The sequence below is a fragment of the Amblyomma maculatum genome, chromosome 2 (assembly GCF_055883805.1).
Source record: "Amblyomma maculatum isolate TAMU_Amacu chromosome 2, ASM5588380v1, whole genome shotgun sequence".
Taxonomy (NCBI): Eukaryota; Metazoa; Arthropoda; class Arachnida; order Ixodida; family Ixodidae; genus Amblyomma; species Amblyomma maculatum.
Window position 1 is genome coordinate 54,541,962 of NC_139345.1, and position 21,111 is coordinate 54,563,072.

The 21,111-nt window shown below is 43.9% G+C and overlaps 2 protein-coding genes across 3 annotated transcripts in view; one reads left to right on the forward strand and one right to left on the reverse strand.

Annotated features, from left to right (window-relative positions):
* Positions 1–4,546, forward strand: part of LOC146198671 (proprotein convertase subtilisin/kexin type 4-like) — a 203,270-nt gene extending 198,724 nt beyond the window's left edge. For both annotated transcript variants that reach the window (XM_084594172.1, XM_084594171.1), the window contains one exon: positions 2,590–4,546. In XM_084594172.1, coding sequence (XP_084450298.1) covers positions 2,590–3,149 — 560 coding nt within the window. In that variant the 3' untranslated portion in view covers positions 3,150–4,546. The remainder of the gene's footprint in view (positions 1–2,589) is intronic.
* A 6,113-nt stretch (positions 4,547–10,659) lies between these two features.
* Positions 10,660–15,156, reverse strand: LOC146198672 (small EDRK-rich factor 2). Its single transcript, XM_084594173.1, has 3 exons — positions 14,933–15,156; positions 14,454–14,577; positions 10,660–11,006 (listed from the first exon to the last, which is right to left on the reverse strand). The coding sequence occupies exons 1-3, from the start codon at positions 14,937–14,939 to the stop codon at positions 10,940–10,942; spliced, it is 198 nt and encodes a 65-aa protein (XP_084450299.1). The 5' UTR covers positions 14,940–15,156; the 3' UTR covers positions 10,660–10,939.
* Positions 15,157–21,111: the final 5,955 nt, after the last annotated feature.

Sequence of the window (21,111 nt, forward strand, 5' to 3'; positions counted from 1 at the left end):
ACTGCATTGCTCCTCCACCCTGCTCACAATGCCTTTTGCAGCATTCACAAAGCGTGAGTGATGTAGCGTAACAAACTGACATGCCTTGTACAGGTGTTGCTGAAAATATTACGCAGCAGTGACACTACTTATGCTCCTGACAGCGTACAGCTACTTAATAAATGCCATCTGAACATTAGCACTTGTGTGCATCACCCCCATCTGTGCAGTCACTCTTCATGCACTGTTAATGCTTTGAGACAGTGTAAAGGTCTGTGCGGCTGCTAAGAAGTGTTTGGATGGTTCGGACCCCCTTTCGGCTAAGCACACGCGGCACCACACTAATGTTTCTTCTGTCTGAGAACGCTCAATCTGAGAAATGCTCGAGCGACCACTACTGCACTCGGATGCCCCAATGTAACCCACATGTCCCCCCAGGTAGGTGATCCACTTCATCAAGTTCCATAGTGTCACTCTGTTGCAGGTGTCTTCTTTCAAGCCTGCAGAATGCCGCCTTGGTTTCCCCCAGGTTTTAACACTCACTAACACCTTTGGTTTTGGTGGCCGCCAGCAGTGGCACGCTTTTTGCTTGGCTCCGTTTGATGCACGTGCGTTGGAATGTGCTGCGGGCATGGATCAGTTGAGAAGGTTTCTTCTCGTTTTATTTTGCGCACAACTAAAAGAAAAGGTCCGCCTCTGTTACCGCAGGCTTTACATTGTGGGCAGGTGCACAAGACTCCCATAGCAGTTTACATCAGGTGCCACATCATCAGTATTAGGCCATTTTTTAATGCCGAAAGGTCTCTATAATTGTAGTCTTTCAGAGCGCTTTTTAAGGAGTGTGGACACCAAATTTTCAGCTGCGTTTTCTCCTTCATAGTGATGTGCATGATTAGTACACATGGATCATCACTTGATATTTTCCTGTGACCACAAAGTAAACGGAATTTCTTCTGTCATGCTGTTTCTGTTCCAACAACCAAACGATAGCTGTGATGTCAAAAGTCAGTATAGGTCTGACAAAACTGTGTATAAACTCTGCTTCATCGTTCTTATCCCAGCTTTCCACAAGTCAGAATGATAGTGAATCACTAAACGGTGATTGCAGATTTTACGTGAGTGATCTTTACCGAGCTTTGATATCATAACCATTGTTTAACTGTTGAAACCAAAACTGGTACAGCATGAAACTATGTCTAGTCATAAGTTATATGCATCGTAATGCCTTGCGCATTATTACAAAAGTGGAAGCATTCAAAGCTAAATCTGATGCCTATACTATTCTGCTATATTCTGGTTTGAGTAGGTACTGGACACAAATATGGAGTATATCTGTGTGCACCACGTGTTTTCACTTATTTGCCTTGTTATCAATGCAAAGGAAGATGGCTGCACTGTCCAGCAGTTGCCGCAATATATTTCATCGTTCTGTCTTTATTTAGAATCATGCACAAAACGTCCAAGGCTGTTACTTGCACGTGGCAAGTTACTTTTATTATGGATGCATTCATGCCACAAAATACTGTAGATTCATTTGTTGGTGGTTTAAAATGACATTAAACAATAACTTTTTTCCTTATTTGTTGGATTTAGTTTATGAGCAAATTTAGCAGCACCTTGTATTTCAATGTTTGTTTTGCTCGTGATACTGCGCTTTTTGCATTGCTTGTTGGCCAATTCATTTATTTTTCTAAGCAGATACCTTGTTGTTGTGAGTATTGCAATATTTGTTGCTTGCCCCTTCTTTTTTGAATATTTTGAATGATTCTGCATGCAGGGCATTGACCCTGTTCTGTCTATTGCATCTATCTACACTTCTGCATTAACCTGGAAGCGATGTGCTTTGGGTGTCTTTAACGGTGATGTGGCTGCTGTGTGCGCAAAACTATTTCCTTTTGGCACACATTGTGATAGTCTCGCATGTGGGGATGCAGTTGTCGTTCTCCAGATAAACTACTCTCGCAAGTTTGTACGCATACTGCTTTCATAAATGATGTTTTCATAACGAGCTGAATAGGTACAGCCATTTTTTTGAACTGCTCATTATGCAGTGACTGAACGCGATAAGCACACCACGTTAGCACAGTGTTTCTAGCATTGTTAGGCTGAAGCTATCTCCCCGTGTGCTGCACACTTAACTTTATAGATGTTTTGTATTGACCAGCAGTTGTTTACCAAAACCATTTTGCTGTCCTTGGCTAATTTTAAATTTGCCTTCCAGGTTGGGTTTTAAAATATGGTCTGTTCCTTCAGTGTAAGGGGAAAACTCACCCAAATTTGCTTATGAGCAGTAATTTTTCATGCAGGTGCAGCCGATTGTAAAACTGAAGCAAACACTTTGTGTACCCTATATTTAATGTCCTCAATGGTAGATATTGGATGTGGCACAAATTTGATGCTCCTTTTTTATGTATATGGCAACAGCATAGCACTGTTTTACTTCAACAGCTCAGTAGTGCCAAACGAAAAGTAAAACTAAAGATTTAACGCTTTCTTGATACCGTGCTCTGTTTGTCAGTTTCATTATCTGCAAAATTGGTCACTGAAGGAATGTCGCTGCTTGAGCTCTCTAACACAAAGTGCTTTTGCGGCTGGTCCACCATCTTGCAGAGTGCCCGTATCCCCAGTATGCCACGTGGACGGGGTGCGTCGAGAAGTGCCCAGACGGAACTTATCCCCCGCCATCTTCTTCACTGGCGCTGCCCAGCACATCTGAGCAAACGACCGCACGGACGTGCGAGCGCTGCCACTACTCATGTCAGGCGTGCCGGGGCCCCAGTGATGATCACTGTGTGCGGTGTTTCGGGGACGCCGATTTGGTCGACGGCGGCTACTGCCAGTCCAAGGTGCTGCTGGCCAGGCTCAACACTGCAGCTGTCTGGTACAAGGCTATGACAGTCGCCCTGATGACCTTGTGTGTGGTCATAGTCTCTGTGGGTGGCCTCGTGTTGGTGACACAAACTAACTGCTTGGCCATCTGCTGCGGCGGTCGAGCAGGGAGCCGAGACGCCACAGGCGGCCGTAGTGCACGCTACTCGGGCTTACCAGTGCACACTAGCACTTTCCCGGAGGACGGCGTCATCCAGGCGCCCGTCACACCATACCATTCCAAGGATGGCAGCACCCCCAAGATGCCCAATGTCAAGCCGTACAGAGATGATGACCTTTAAGGTGGCAAGAACAGATGTGCCTGCTTCTTGATATGAGAAGCTGCTCACCAAGTGAAGAGTGGCAGACTGAAAAATGAGTTTCGTTTACCCGTAGCACCATGTAAGCAGCACAGTGCCTTTAGTATTAGTACTTGATAGGTACGCTGCTTCAGACACCATCCAGTGTGGCTGCTCATTTTTCGCCCAGGCAACTTGCCACTCACTATGGTGCCTGTCTTGCGCATCGGGACTGAGAGCTGGCAGCAAAGGTTTCCCTAGGACACCGAACATGGCTGGCAGTGCGGTGCGCCACGATGTTTACTGTTTGCCAAAGTGCTTTCGTGCATTTCGAGGTGTGGACAGCACCAGTTGAGAGCTTTGTCAGCCTGTGGCTACAGGAAGGTTCCTGCTGGCCACACCACACTGACACACAGTGAACAGCTAGAAAAATGCAGGAACTGCAAACAGACATTCTTCTTGTGCAAAAGGACACTGATAACCGAGAGCGCGAGTGCAACGTATGAGCATTGCTCTGTGATCTCCTGTGAATGCATGGCATCTGTTGTAGTTTGTTGAAAAAGTGTCTCGCTTTGGATGCCGTAATGTGCGTATTCTCCAGCCGAGGGCTGGGGGAAGATTAGAAAGCTCGACACTAGTTTTAGGGTACAGTTCTTAGAGGCCTTAAAAGGCATTAAGATTCTTGATCACGAGTTCAAAAAGGTTCAGAAGCACCACTTGCTGTCTGGCAAGGTTTACGACAGGATTAGTGAACTCGCCTGCTGGCCTTTTTTAACTTGTAACGTGCAGCACGTGATCGCATGCTCGCAGTGGTCAGTTTTGGAGTTGGGAGCAATTATAGGAACAAACACATTTACACTTTGCTTGTTGAACGTGGTTCCTGAGTTTTGTTCAACTGCTTGGTTTACCTAGGTTGCAGAATTGTTTAATGCATTTACATTTGTACTTCGTTTTCCAAGGACCAAGCTTTTTCTCTTTACACGAACAACACTGCAGTGAACCATTTTATTTCTTTTAGGTTTACTCTAAAACCACGTGTAGTCTGCATTTTATATTGCCTTTCTGTCTACTTCTGTTTTCTGTTATATCTACACCTTTGTTTACAGCTGCTTTCTAGTCTGTTGAGCCGTAGGATTCATTACAAACTTTTAATGCTAAAATCGATCAATATGTTCAAATAAGCTCACAAAGTTGAGGACGTGCATTACTGTTGATCTTTTTTTCTTCGCAAGAATCTTAGGTTATACAACTGGCATGTTCTCTGCAAGAAAAAAAAAATCCCAATGAAGTGCTTTGTGTCTCTTCTTCGCACTAGTAGTGATGCAAATGCTCGCGCTATTTAATTCGAAGACGTTCTTCCCATGTTGAGCCATGCAGCAATAAAAGTGTGCATTTTGCAAGAGCTGACACATTTTATAAAATACATTGGGCACTTGTCCCACTATGATAATGGAACGTCTTAGGCCTTGATTCAACTAGAAATTCGCATTGTTGTCTAATCACAAGCTACCGACGAACTTGAAGCCATGTCCATATAATGGCTTATATGGTTGTATTAGAATGGTGTAAATGCCAACGTTTGTCAAAAGGAGACACCCCGAGCTTACACATGGGATGACTCGCAGACTCTATCAATAACACACAATCTGTCCCTCACCAGTCGCATTGCTCCTTGCAAGAGAGTGCCCTTTGGACATCCCTGTGCAGGACCTCTTGGCATGGCTGACAAATGCTGTAAGGCATATTCTTCTTAAAGCATCTCCTTTGAAAGAAAATTTGTACACCCATTTCCCTTGGTATGCCTTAGTTGGTGAGCGCTCTCTCAGTGGTAGCTTGCACAGTGAGCTCGACAGCACACTAAGCCAGCAGACTATGGCAGCACATGCGATAAAAAAAAAAAACAACCTGCGATACTCTTCTGGAGCGCTGCAGTACCTGCCATTCCGGCATTAACAATGGAAGCCTAGTAGTTCAGGCAAGCACAGTAAAAAAAAAATTCATTCCTCGCACACAACAGCCAACAAACACTTGAAGCATAAATGTTGCACACCCATAACAATCCTAAGTGCTTTTCTCTTTCATGCCTAGTAAACAAATGCACTTTGTTCTTCACAGGAAGGCAAACATTCAGCTTAATTTCAGGTGCTCCTGTGGTGCAATTAATTCAGTATGAAATGTATGCATGAAAACTAGACAATAACTTAAAGCTGCGTGAAGTTTTGCTAACAATTATAGTAATACTTAATAGTAATTAGTGATTAAAGTGAATTACTTTCATGTAATTTTGGCAAATTATTTGCTTTCAAAAGTAATTGACAAAAATACTAGAGATGCCCCTGCCTCAATGCAGATTTCAATATTTGGATGCTATTATGAAACTAGCACAAAATTCATCAGTATATAATTAATCATTTTTTTAGCCATCATTGTGTCTACAGGAATAATGCAGCACTAGTATGCAATTATGCAGTCACAAAATATTGGGCATTGAATTTTTCTCTAGCAACTCCAGCACCATTTCCTAGCCCTGCCGTGATGGCGCAGAGGTTAAGATGCCGGACTACTGTGCCGGAGTACCTGGGTTCGAATTAAACCGCCGGCAGCTGACTTGCTGTGCAATGTCAGTGCATAAATAAAAAGGTTAATAGCGCAACAAAAAGACACTCTCAAATAGGCACGAATGGACACAGGACAGGCGCTGACTCCAACTTCTTTCTCGGAACACCACATACAAACTTCAACATCCAAATGCTGCCACAAAGTCTGCAACATATGCATAACAATTTAGGTCTATCCTACCTAACATTTAACAGTCGACCTTCACAACTATACAGCGAGAGATATAATTCACTAATACATTTTGAACCAATTCTTTTTATATATGAGGCTTCTAGCAGCTCACGGGCAACATTATCCCTGCTCCTGCCTAAAATCTTTTCTTTGAACTTCGTTTCACATTTTGTCTTAAAATCACACCATTTGCAATGAACAAGTAGATGTAAATTATGATTGTTTTTTCAGTTCAGTTCAGTTCAGTCGTGTCAGACTCTTCGTGACCCTATGGACCATATCATGCCACGCTTTCCGGTCTCTCACTATCTTCCTAACATCACATAACTTCATCTGCAGTGCCTCGAGGATGCCATCTATCCATCGCGTTCGCTGCCTACTCCTTCTCCGGTGACCCTCAACCTTTCCCAACATCAAATCTTTCTCCAACGACTCCTCTCTTCTCATCAGATGACCAAAGTAGCTGAGCTCTAACTTTAGACTTTGACCCTCCAATGAGCAGTTAGGGTTTATGGTCGACAATATCGACTGATTTGATCTTCTGGCTGTCCAAGGAACTCTCAAGAGTCTCCGCCAGCACCACAATTCAAACGCGTCAATTCTTCGGCGGTCAGCCTTCTTCACAGTCCAACTCTCGCATCCATAAATCAAAACTGGAAAGACCATAGCGCGCGCAAGTACTTACATTTAATTGGACAGGTGGACTAGCCGGAATGTTGAACTTGTGGCATCTCAGAGACTGTAGACCATATGTTTTGGTACCGCCGGCAGCTGACTTGCTGTGCAATGTCAGTGCATAAATAAAAAGGTTAATAGCGCAACAAAAAGACACTCTCAAATAGGCACGAATGGACACAGGACAGGCGCCGACTCCAACTTCTTTCTCGGAACACCACATACAAACTTCAACATCCAAATGCTGCCACAAAGTCTGCAACATATGCATAACAATTTAGGTCTATCCTACCTAACATTTAACAGTCGACCTTCACAACTATACAGCGAGAGATATAATTCACTAATACATTTTGAACCAATTCTTTTTATATATGAGGCTTCTAGCAGCTCACGGGCAACATTATCCCTGCTCCTGCCTAAAATCTTTTCTTTGAACTTCGTTTCACATTTTGTCTTAAAATCACACCATTTGCAATGAACAAGTAGATGTAAATTATGATTGTTTTTTCAGTTCAGTTCAGTTCAGTCGTGTCAGACTCTTCGTGACCCTATGGACCATATCATGCCACGCTTTCCGGTCTCTCACTATCTTCCTAACATCACATAACTTCATCTGCAGTGCCTCGAGGATGCCATCTATCCATCGCGTTCGCTGCCTACTCCTTCTCCGGTGACCCTCAACCTTTCCCAACATCAAATCTTTCTCCAACGACTCCTCTCTTCTCATCAGATGACCAAAGTAGCTGAGCTCTAACTTTAGACTTTGACCCTCCAATGAGCAGTTAGGGTTTATGGTCGACAATATCGACTGATTTGATCTTCTGGCTGTCCAAGGAACTCTCAAGAGTCTCCGCCAGCACCACAATTCAAACGCGTCAATTCTTCGGCGGTCAGCCTTCTTCACAGTCCAACTCTCGCATCCATAAATCAAAACTGGAAAGACCATAGCGCGCGCAAGTACTTACATTTAATTGGACCGGTGGACTAGCCGGAATGTTGAACTTGTGGCATCTCAGAGACTGTGGACCATATGTTTTGGTACCGCCGGCAGCTGACTTGCTGTGCAATGTCAGTGCATAAATAAAAAGGTTAATAGCGCAACAAAAAGACACTCTCAAATAGGCACGAATGGACACAGGACAGGCGCCGACTCCAACTTCTTTCTCGGAACACCACATACAAACTTCAACATCCAAATGCTGCCACAAAGTCTGCAACATATGCATAACAATTTAGGTCTATCCTACCTAACATTTAACAGTCGACCTTCACAACTATACAGCGAGAGATATAATTCACTAATACATTTTGAACCAATTCTTTTTATATATGAGGCTTCTAGCAGCTCACGGGCAACATTATCCCTGCTCCTGCCTAAAATCTTTTCTTTGAACTTCGTTTCACATTTTGTCTTAAAATCACACCATTTGCAATGAACAAGTAGATGTAAATTATGATTGTTTTTTCAGTTCAGTTCAGTTCAGTCATGTCAGACTCTTCGTGACCCTATGGACCATATCATGCCACGCTTTCCGGTCTCTCGCTATCTTCCTAACATCACATAACTTCATCTGCAGTGCCTCGAGGATGCCATCTATCCATCGCGTTCGCTGCCTACTCCTTCTCCGGTGACCCTCAACCTTTCCCAACATCAAATCTTTCTCCAACGACTCCTCTCTTCTCATCAGATGACCAAAGTAGCTGAGCTCTAACTTTAGACTTTGACCCTCCAATGAGCAGTTAGGGTTTATGGTCGACAATATCGACTGATTTGATCTTCTGGCTGTCCAAGGAACTCTCAAGAGTCTCCGCCAGCACCACAATTCAAACGCGTCAATTCTTCGGCGGTCAGCCTTCTTCACAGTCCAACTCTCGCATCCATAAATCAAAACTGGAAAGACCATAGCGCGCGCAAGTACTTACATTTAATTGGACAGGTGGACTAGCCGGAATGTTGAACTTGTGGCATCTCAGAGACTGTGGACCATATGTTTTGGTACCGCCGGCAGCTGACTTGCTGTGCAATGTCAGTGCATAAATAAAAAGGTTAATAGCGCAACAAAAAGACACTCTCAGATAGGCACGAATGGACACAGGACAGGCGCTGACTCCAACTTCTTTCTCGGAACACCACATACAAACTTCAACATCCAAATGCTGCCACAAAGTCTGCAACATATGCATAACAATTTAGGTCTATCCTACCTAACATTTAACAGTCGAACTTCACAACTATACAGCGAGAGATATAATTCACTAATACATTTTGAACCAATTCTTTTTATATATGAGGCTTCTAGCAGCTCACGGGCAACATTATCCCTGCTCCTGCCTAAAATCTTTTCTTTGAACTTCGTTTCACATTTTGTCTTAAAATCACACCATTTGCAATGAACAAGTAGATGTAAATTATGATTGTTTTTTCAGTTCAGTTCAGTTCAGTCGTGTCAGACTCTTCGTGACCCTATGGACCATATCATGCCACGCTTTCCGGTCTCTCACTATCTTCCTAACATCACATAACTTCATCTGCAGTGCCTCGAGGATGCCATCTATCCATCGCGTTCGCTGCCTACTCCTTCTCCGGTGACCCTCAACCTTTCCCAACATCAAATCTTTCTCCAACGACTCCTCTCTTCTCATCAGATGACCAAAGTAGCTGAGCTCTAACTTTAGACTTTGACCCTCCAATGAGCAGTTAGGGTTTATGGTCGACAATATCGACTGATTTGATCTTCTGGCTGTCCAAGGAACTCTCAAGAGTCTCCGCCAGCACCACAATTCAAACGCGTCAATTCTTCGGCGGTCAGCCTTCTTCACAGTCCAACTCTCGCATCTATACATCACAACTGGAAAGACCATAGCACGAGTTATACGGATCTTGGTTGGCAGTGTAATGTCTCTGCTCTTTATTAGGCGGTCAAGGCTAGCCATGGCTCTTTCCCAGAAGCAGAAGCAGGCGTCTCGTAATTTCATGGCTGCAGTCTCCTTCCGGGGTAATCTTGGAGCCCAAGAAGAGAAAATCTGTCACAGCTTCCACTTGTCCCTTGATGCTCCAGGACTTGATAGGGCAAGACGCCATGATCTTTGTCTTGATTGTTTCCTAGAGAGCGCTTATGTTCTGCAGCCTGACACATTGCCCAGTTTGCCCGATGTATACCTTTCCACGGGTTAAGGGGATTTGGTAAATAACCCCTGTGGCGCATTTGACATAGGGCTTGACATGCTTTTCAGTGCAGCCTTCTCTTCGACCGGCATCGCCCATGACTCGTCCGCACATGCTAGCCAACTTTTTGGGGGCGGAGAAGACCAAATCCCCTTAACCTGTGGAAACATATGCATCGGGCAAACAGGGCAATGTGTCAACGATAGGGCTGCAGAACATAAGCGCTCTCTAAAAAACAATCAGAATTTACATCTACCTGTTCATTGCAAATCGTGCGATTTCAAGACAATGTGAACCGAAGTTCAAAGAAAAGATTTTAGGCAGTAGCAGGGATAATCTTACCCGTGAGCTGCTAGAAGCTTCGTATATAAAAAGATATCGTTCAAAATTTATTAGTGTATCATCTCTCTGTAGTTGTGAAGGTCTACTGTTAAATGTTGTTAGGTAGGGTTACGGTGCTAGAAGTGGTAGGGTAGACCTAAATTGCTATCCATATATTGCTGACTTTGTGGGAGCATTTGGATGTTGGAGAAGTTTGTATGTGGTGCTCAGCGCCTGTCCTGTGTTTCTGTCTTTTTATTGTGCTATTAACCTTTTCCTTTATGTGACTATGCACCAACTAGACCAGCAATCAGTTTTAAATGTCAGTGCACTTTAAAGATCCCCAGGTGGTCGAAATTACTCCACAGCCCTCTACTATGGCTCCTCTTTCTTTTTCCACTTTCACTCCCACCTTGCTTCCTTCCCCTATGGTGCAGTTAAGGTGCCTACGGAACAAATGCGACAGATATTGTGCCTTTCCTTTCCTGTGTGAACCAACTATTTCCCATACAAAGTCGTGACATCCTCTTTTTAAGCAATGACAACGGACTCGAAACAAAAAGTGCCTGGAAAAATTTATTTACAGCAAGCACCACCAATATAAAGTGTAGTTACAAAAGCTCTGTCACATGCTCCAACACACAAGTCTGCAGCTAGAAAGAGAAACGTCGAGAAATTTGCCTGCAAAGTCCCCCAGCTTGCTCGAACTTGCAACGCAGCTTCTTGCCCATCTTCTCTGGAAATTGTGCGGCTCAAAATTTCTTTTTAGGCATTCCACAAATGGACACTGGCACTCCGTCCACAACTTGCAGTGGGAGGGACGCCCTCCCCACAAACCTCAGTGAGAGGTACCTGGTTCTGGTTCCGTTGCTTTCTTTTGTTTCATCCGCATCACTTCAGCGTCCCTGAGAAATAAAGTACAGGTGTCACGTTTATCCACATGTGCATAATAGTAACAGCACCTCATTAGGAAGTTATGCAAGAACAGATCAAATGAAATGGTGCGGATAATACAGGCTGGACCTAAAATTAGAAAATTGCAAAGACTGAGATACAGCAATGCCGACTCCACACCTTGAGCCATTCTCCTAATAGACTAATTTAACATTGCTATGAAAGCTCTTGGAAGGAGCAGCTCCCCAATACCGAGTACACACAACTTTTGCAAAAGCCTGAATACAGATCTTGTCAGCACGTTAGTATCCAAGTTCTCTCCCTATGTCAATCCTCCTTTCTTCCACTCTCCCTTGCCACGAACAGATCTTTGTTATCCATCAACAACCTTGCAGAAGGGCCATTTGTGGGCTATTTATTGACTTTTGCTTTTCACATCTCCAACTTGAGCTTTCACATCATCGCAGCTGCCAACATCTACGGTAAGCAAGATGAACTCCCAAAGTACTTGGACACAGAATCAATGACCAATTGGTCAGAGTTTCAGCTAGTGCAGTTTTGCAGAGGCAAAGAAGCTGCACACCCAAAACTTTGCTAAGCAAGTATCAGGTCATTTTAAACGCCACCAGTCAGAGAAGCGAAAAAAAAAAAAAAAAAAAAAAAAAAAAAAAAAAAAAAAAAAAAAAAAAAAACAGCGCTGCCAAATTCATAATGCAGGAGTGCCGCACATATAACTTCTTTCCCAGTGGCAATGCCTGCCATGCATACTAGCCGATACCACTGTCAGAGAGCCACTTTGAACTTCTTCAACATATAGGGGCCGCCATCCTGAGGTAGACAAACGCTTGCCATCATATGACATGCCTTCAACAAATGTTTGAAGTTCTTCAAGAAAGAAGTGTGCATGTATGCCTGCACTGTAGGCAGGAAAACATATGCAGGCTATAAATATGATTGTCTTAAAATACCAAACTTAATACAAACACACCATTTCAATGTCATAAAACTGGCCATTTTTCCCGTTTCATAAGAATGGAACAGAGCTAAAAGATATACCATGAATACTTCATGATATTGAAGTCGCTAAACTGGGCACCAAATTCCTTTATAATGGCTCTTTTTGAACACAACTCAAGAATGGAGCGAGATATGCCCCTCAAAGAAGGCCCTCCACCATACAGTGACGGCAACCATTCTTAAGATGTGGTTAATTCCTCAGCTCAGGCAAAAGGCGTCCATTGAACTATTAAAATAGGGTTGAACGCTACTAAAGATAGCCAACGCACACAAGCAATAGGTATTCTATCAGTCCTCTCCGCAAAAACATTGTTAAGTAGCTTCCCTAACCCCGAACATACTGGAAATTGAAAATTCATGCAGCTGGCTGTAAGACCTTTGAGGGACATGTGCTGCCGCATTCTTGACAAAAATAAAAATAAATAAAAAAATAAAAAAAAATAAATAAAAAGTGCCACAGGAACTTATGCAAAAGCCTAATTATCCCTCAGCTTTCAGATGGTCCTGTGTAAGCAGGGTGTTGCAGCGATGCCGCAGGTCAATTATAAAGCTAAAGTTCAAACACAAACGGAAGGCCTGCCGATGCACAACTTGCGATTACAACGGGTACACTTTTTTTACGGTAATAACTGCAATAACTGCAGTACACAGTGACCTTACGGCCTTCACTAACAGTCTGGTATGGAAACAAGCATTACTACACAATGAAACTTGGCCAGCTGGCAACCAATAACCTCCCGTATACCTGCATGCCTCATCAACTGCCATGTTGGCAAATTAATAGAGAGAGCAGTAGCAACACAATCAGACAAGCAGCATCATTGTTCATCAAAGCACCATTAAGAAAAGATGTTAAGATGCTGCTGTGCCTGTTACCCAACTCTTCCTCCCAAATACACAATGTTATGTTTGCCTCTAGAAACAGCAACAGAAATTGAGGCGCGCGCATCAATTTTACTAGATAAACATGATCTCTCCCGGATGGGGGATCCAAGTGCTTCAAGACATGTTGTCAAGTCTGCAATCGACATTAGTGTCCTCACAGTAAATGTATTAGATCTGTACAAAGCTGGTATGTGAACCTGTACACCCGGATATTGCAGATAAAGATTAGCTCTGAAGGTAAGTAATTCATGATTGCAAAATAAAGAACAGGTGGCACCCACTACCCACGTTAAGCAGATTCGCACAGAGCGATCCGTGAATACCAAGAATATGGTTCCCAAACCAGCCACACACATTAAACAAGGATTAGTCTTTGTTAAGTATATTAATATAAGTCTTTTAGTATGGCAGACTGTAGCATGCCCAGTGGTGTGACCAGCTCCATAGCGTCACAACCACCGTTTCTTTCACGAGTGATAAGTTGTTACTTCCCAAAAGAATGTCTCATTCTTACTCACAAGATAGCATGCTTACACCTGTCCCCACTCACATGGTTGTCACAAGATGCTCTTGGCATGCTGTTATTTATTTTTAATTGGTTTTAAGCCTGGCAAAGCTTTTGCTGATCCGGACTCCCTTTCCTTTTTTTTTTTCTTCTCAGTTCATGAGGACGAATAAAATTGTACAATGGGAATTAAACCCCCTTCCCCCCTCGGACACCCAGCCGAATGCTTTAACCAAGTGCACCACACCCGGAATTTTGAAACGCATCATCATTCTCCTTATCTACCCTCAGGAAGAATAGTAGCAGGATTTCCCCTGTAAACCAATTATAAGACGCCTGTGAACTCGGGTGCGTTCAATGGAACGCTGGCAGTGTTCGACGAGGGGTGCACGAGGTACGGTGTGCAGCAGCAGTGCTCTTGGAATTTTTTTTTTTTTACACATCCCCTTTAAAAATGCACACGTCACTATCCCGGAAATCTGGTCCGATTTTTCTTTAAGTTACTCTGCATACCCCTAAAACCAGTTTAGCTGGAGAAAATTTTGTTATTGCTGGCCTTTAATGGCTAGCTTAAAAATGACTGGAGCTTTCAAAGACCGTTACTAAAAGAAATCAAACACCGCAATGTGCAGACAATAAGGATGCCAAAACCTTCAAAATCACCCGAAAGCTTAGCAAGCCAATATTGTTTGCATAAAACACATCAATCTGTCTGCTCCTACTCTGCACGACGTGCAGTTAGCCACTATCTCTAATGAAGTCACCATCGCTAGTGGCAGGTCATGCCGTGCTGGTGCATTGTCCAACGAAAACTTGACACCATGACTTAAAAGGCGCAGTCAAAAGGTCCCACGTGACTAAGGGTGCACAGGAGCGCCGTCTTGCCTCTCATGAAAAGCTGAAAAAGCAGCATGCTCGTCATGAAGTGTTTATCAGAATCAATCAAGCTCACTCGTGTGCCGGGACACAAAACCCAGTACATATATTTGGCTCAGAAAACACCACCTTCGCAAGCACTACAGGAGTGGCACGACTGAGTGTTTGCAGTTACCTGTGACGACGCTCTTCAAGGCTTAGACCTTTGTTGCCGTTTTTGTCGTTTGCGGCTTTCTTTTTAGCAATTTCTTGCTGCTTCTTCGCGTTTTTGGCGCGGGCCAGTTCACGTTGGTTTCCACCTAGGAAAAACGGGTAACGGTGCCTTTCAAATTGCGTGACTCGCTTCGGTGAAGACGACAGGCAACAAACACAAGTAAACCCCAGCATTTCAAAACCGTGCGATTGATTGCATTCATTCACACAAGCTTGCGCTTCTCTGCCGAACACACATGCACACGTAGTCGAGTTCTCACCCACACAAAAAACAAATAGCGGTAAAGCGTAGTCATATATATATAAATATTTTTTTGCCCGTCACAAGCAGGAAGCAGATTCTAGGACAACAATGAGAGAGGGATTCGCTTTTTTACGTGACACAGAAATGAGAACGGAGAAATAAGCGCTTAGGCTTAGGTCTCCAAAAAGCTAACTTACGTGTCATAGTGATGCTTCCCTAGAGTAGTGATGCGCGATACAAGGAGAACCTCCAGCGGAGAACTCCTCTCGCCGGAGAACGGCCAGGTGAAGTTCGGTTAGGGTGTTCTCACGGGGAGAAAATACTACGACCGCAGTCGTAAAACAGCGACAGCGCGCCGCCAACCAGGTTAAGCGAACGCCCGTTGCCACCACAGGCTTCTCTCGGATATGGTGGCGCTGGCCACGGCAGCGACGGAAGACCGGAAGACGCCGACCACCGTGACGCCGACGCCTCTAGTCTACCTGGCGGCCAACGATTGCAAGTTGATTTATGACAACGTTACTAGATACTTTATGACCTGCTGCTAGGAAAAATGTGTTAATTGTTTTATAGGAAACATGAGGCGTAAATGTAAATTGGTTCATCTGAGAAAAGGTGTAGTACTGTCACTTCTCGGTGGACACCTAAACCAAGCCTTAAGAAAAGGAAGGTGGGATTGAAAGCAGAAACAAGGTCCTGTAGTAGAATAATTAAAATACACTTCTGCGGAAACGAGAACCGCGTCTTAGGGGAAGGGAGCAAGGTGGGAGTCAAAATGGAAAAGGAAAAATGTGGCTTGGTGGAGGGATACGGGTAATTTCGACCATGGGGACCTTTAACGTGCACTGACAACGCACATCAAACTGCATCAAACGGACGCCTCTCAGTTTCGCCTCCAACGAAACGCAGCCGCCGGCGGTCGGGTTCGATCTCAGGTATTATTCACTGACGCGCTGTGCGCGGTGCATTGAGGCGCAGTCGTCCATTTTTGTGTCCACGGAACGAACAGGGTGAACGTACGTATCAAGTGCTGTCGTGCGGCAGCGCGACAGCGCGCCACCAATACCTCCACGTCGTGTTTTGCTCCAATAAAATTCTTCAAAGAGGGCTCGCTAAACTTGGTGTTTGCCGTACTTGCCTCATTCGATCAGAAAAAGTCGGATGTTCGCATCGTCTGCGTAGGCTGATAATGAAAGCAGACCGCATGCAGATTCGGCGAAGGAACGTAGGCGGGCCGAGTTGTTTTGCAGAAAGTTTGAAGAACTTTATAAACCTATTTATCTCTAATAACAAATCAAGTTTAGCTTGGCCAAAACTGCGTTGTATTTCAAGAATTTTTTTTTTTTTTTTTTTTTTTTCAAAAAAGTTATTTCGAGCCCACAAGGCAACGAGGTGGCGCCACCGGTGTCATCGCTGTGGCCTGTGGCAGCAGTTTCTTTTGCTTCCTTACCGCCACAGACGATGCAAACATCCGACTTCTTCTGATCGATTGAGCAAGTACACTGAACAAGTTTTGTATAAAAGATACTGACTGCCAAACGCCATTTCTATGCAGAATATCAGCTACAAACAAAATCAGCGGTTTAATTGGTATAAACGTTGGACGGCACGCACGTAATTGCACAAATAGCGAGTTCGTCTGCTTCAGCCGCGGCTCTTAACCCAGCCGCTTGTAACGTAGTTGCGTTCTTCGAGTGGTCAGTGGGCTTGCGATTGGTTTCTTGTGACGAAGCTCGGCTGTAGGACAAGTAATTCATGAATGTCGCACATATTTATGCGTGGGCACAGGCCGACGCTTACCGTGCAGTTGCGCATATCGACTGCACACGGCGGTTGGTACCAAAGTTTTGTTTCGTACAGGTCTCTGTACGCATCGCGCACACTTTGCCGATAAATCGAACTGTCACTCATGATACCGATTGAGTTTTTATAACAACGGTGCTGGCATGAGGCAGAGTGACAGAGCAAACGGACGCGCACGAACAGCTAAGCTAACCGCCTCCACGTACTACTAGAATACTCTACAGTACTAGTCAGAACAGGACGCAAAGATGGCGTGACCTGCATACTGACGTCAGCTGTGACGTTACGTGAATAGTCAGGGGATCCGGAGCACGGTGATCCGGAAATTTTGCACACGCGTTTAGATGTATTTCTGCTTGTTTCCGCTGAAATATCGAACAGAAATTATAAAAAAAATATTTTTACTTTAGTCTAAAAACATTTATAAGAGAACTATTTGTTCTAGAGCGACGAAAGTGCTCGCAAATCTTTACAACACAGGGTTTTGACTGAACCAAAACAAATAAATTTGCTTGCTTCTTTCCAGAAAAACATTTTTTTATATTTTGCATTCTAGGGATGGACAAAGTAGTAAATATAAAAAAATGTTTTCGTTCAAAAGTTTTTTTGGTTCAGTTTCTGCGATGACCATTCAGGAACCATTCTTTTAAGTTTCAAATAAAAGCATTTATTCAATGCGGAGAAAATGTTCCTTATACCCGTCAAAAAAGCTTTTCATGCATTTAGGGCGTAGTTGGCAGGAGCATCTGCATCAGACTTCTTTCCAAAACCTTTTCTGGCACTTGTATTGGCCTTCCGTCGTTGTTTGCTTTCAGCAGAGCTGAGGACGAACAACGTTGATGGTCCACACGCACGTGCTGATTACCCCAAAACTTGCGCTTCTTTCTTAGATTGACTGAGAAGCGCGGCATCCTTTCCTTTCCACGTAGTTGGATAACACAGAATGGCTGTATACGTTTTGTGGTCACACAGCTCATAAGCACAATCACGTCAATCGGCGACGCAGCGTCTCACCGTCTCACGGTCTCACTGTGACAGCGTCAGCGTCCACATAAAAACAAGCGCTTCGCGTTCCCGCGCTTTTCATGTATTTTCATGTGCATCGCAGTGCCACTAGCGGCAAATATTTAAACCACTGAAATATAAAAAAATGCTCTTGCATCAATATTTCTCAGATTATATAGAAAACAAAAATCACTTTATGAGTTGTAATAGTTCTTTTAGAGTGAAAATTACGATATAAACAAACTGTTTAGAAGCTGCGCCGACTTCCGTGGGCGGATTGGGACCTTGGGTTGGATGGGTTTGCACCAGCGGCGCGATTTTCGAATCGCTTAGGGTTCAGCTACGAGCATGCCACTTGCTGGATATGTTCTCCGTATGGGGAAGTATTTTTTAGCCCTAGTTTCGAAAAAAAAAAAAAAAAAAAAAGAAGTGGTTTTGGACACATTTTGCGTACCATTCCCCCTTAACATGCATTGATATCGCACAGCACACCGACACCTCATGCGTTTCGCCCCCTACGAAACATTGCCGCCGCGGTCGTGGTGTCTCACTTCTCGGAGCACACCAATGCCTCAACCACGGTGTAAGTAGCAGCTACTTCTTACACCGTGGCCTCAACCTTACCTTACCGTCAGTGTGAGCGAGTCGCAGATAAAAGTGTATAGTAGAGCACTCAGAGTTGAAGGTGGGGCTCTAATTTAATCCGCTAACTTGCTACTGTGCGTGGAGTTGGGATTGTTTCGGAAGAAAAAGAGGTAGGTGCAGTTAGTGGTAAATGTTAAAATAAATAATTTCAACCACTGAATTTGAGGTGCTAGGCATCGTACTAGCATGCTGGAAAAGAAAAAGTAACCTGCAGTGTCCGACAAAAAATGGGCTAGCAATGTTCACTGCATGGTGAATGCACAATGGTAAGGTACAAGGAAGTTTTAAATTCTGTCTGTGAGACCATGATTGCCTAAATAAGCAAAAAAATGATTTCGTAAAATGTACGACCAGATATGTACTGTTAACTGACAGTACACAAGCAGCATTTTGCATTCCTGCATGCTTGTGTGTGTTGACTGACTGGAGATAGAATGAAGCTTCAAAGTGTAGCGGCACAGTCCTGCTGGTTCTGCTGAACTTTTGAATAAACAACGTGGGAGATGCACACAGAAATATTCCTAGGAATTTTATGGGAACCTATCAGAATATTACTTTCCAGATCTACATGCAGCAACCAGTGTTGTTGCCTGCAGGATCGCAATTAACATAAATCCAGTGATGCAGATCATTAGGGCCCAATATTTATGAAGCAGGAACTATTCTTCATGACATTCCAGTAGGAATGAGCAGGCATGCTATCAGAAGGCCACTGCCAGATGATTACAAATTACTGTGCATGGCAAGACAAACAATTTGAGCACCAACAAACCAGCAAATTTGAGCACCAACAAACCAGCAGCCCAGGAGAAAAGTTGTGAAGGCTGGGGCATAACTGCAGGTACATGTATGTAATATTAACAAAGAAGACTCCATATAAAAATCGGACAAAGCTGTGAAGAATACTGATAAACAGAGCAGCAAGTTGTCTCTTGGCTAACAACAACGGTAACTCGTGTGGCTTATCTTTCAGAGCCAGTCTACTCACTATATCTGTCCTATACAAGGGTGGTATACCTGCTTCTAATAGGGGGTACATATGTAACTTCGGAAGTGCCAAGCTCTCACTTTAAGCAGGGAAGAGGAATTGGCGAGTCCAGTGAAGCTCCCAAGCATTTTAGGTAGCAAAAAAATACCTGGAAAATTAATAGACCATTAAAGAGTGCAAAATCTTTCAGGAAGTGGGGAGGCAGACTGGTTTTTGTATAATAAAAAAAAAAAAGGCGACATTAGAAGGTGAAGTTCAACCAGTGGTTTTCTAGCCTTTCACTGTGAAAATTGCTCTAACAAAATTCTAATTGCAGCAAAAAGAAAAAAAAAATGACATAACCTGAAATTAACTGCATAAGGTCAATGTCCATGCATCTCAATATCAAGAAAAGGCTCGTGTTCTTCAGTATGACCATAATCTGTGATTTGCTTTCTTGCTGTGCTGTCATTCGAGTGCATGAGGATGTGCATAAAACGAGTAATTTTCATTAAATAAATCAGCTGGACGTGGCATTCTCTCATATATCTCCTCGCGTCTGCATGAAATCTTGGCACCTGTGCCGACCCTGAACCACATATACTCAATATCTGCAATTTCCTCCTTGTAATCGAGGCTCAAGGCTGGTACTCCATGTTTAAGGGTTTGACTTTTAAGCTTAAAGAAAGAAAGGCAATAAAAGTATGCTTTATGCAAAGTATGCAATAAAAGGCGTCTCCAGTGCAAGCGAGGACACTTGAAGCTAAATTTAAGTCTCACAAAATGTTTTATGTTTAAGTTGGCCTGCATCAACCGGTTACTAAAAAGTAACTCGTACTGAAATTGGAACTACGGAACTTTTATGTGTTTCAAATAAAACATCAGAGGACAAAACATTGGCACTGCTGTGAACAGCTAATTTCACGAGAAGAAAACTGCGGTGCGGCGATGTAGTTTTTGTGGGCACTAATTTAAGAGTCTCAGCCAGCCTTCTATTCACTTTAAGTGGTGACGAGAAAATCGTTTTTGGTGTAGCTGTCAAAAGATTGTGTGGAATGGCGAGAAAGTTTTAAAACGTAATTGTATTGGCCACAAATGCATCTTTCGCTGGCACGCAAAATGTCAACATGCCCTGAAAGAACTACTGGGTACAGTTTACAAAAATTGGAGGGAGTTCTCCACAGTGTTCCTTTAAAACATGTACATTATACCAAGAGTCCTAGATGCACGACTTTTTCAGTAGTGACCGCAAAAATTTATTGTGTGCACGTGCATAAAAGCTTGTGCCTGCTAGTGTGGGTTCAAGAGGCTTTGATCCTTTCCTGTGCAAGTGTTACACTATGTGCGTTCAGAAAGAGCCGCCAGCCTTTCTTGGAAGCAGTCAACAGATTAGACTATTAAGGGTCCACTGTCCACCCTCCGGTCAAAAATATTTTCTTCCCAGGTGACTTGAGACGCCGCCCCCAGAAAGCAAGGCCGCAAAATGTTTTCGAAAAGAGTAACTAATAACGCAGTTACAGCCACCGCAATCACCCGATTCTGTCGTGCTTCTCTCCTTCCGTTCCCTCGCAAAGGTTTTTCACTCTCCTGCCCGAGGTCGTCTAGCCTCCGCAAGACAAATTTCCCTTCCACCTCCGCGTTTGGCAGGAGGTGGGGCATGGCATTCCGCGTGGGCGGAAAGAAAACAAAAAACAAGGGGGCGAGCGGTAGACACCCATCCTTCACCCTCAGACAGCGAGACGGACCAATGGACGTCGTTCTTGACAAATACGTCTAGCTGCGGCTCGACAGGGCCAGCACAGGGAACGGGAAAGCTGGCTTCCCGAAGGAGAGCATGAGAGAGCTTTGATTTGTATTTTCGTTGCTTTGCGGCGCGCGTGTCAGTGTAGCATTTTGCACAGACTATCTCCGTCCGGTACCTGATCGAAACACTGGGCTCCTTCACTTAAAAGGTCC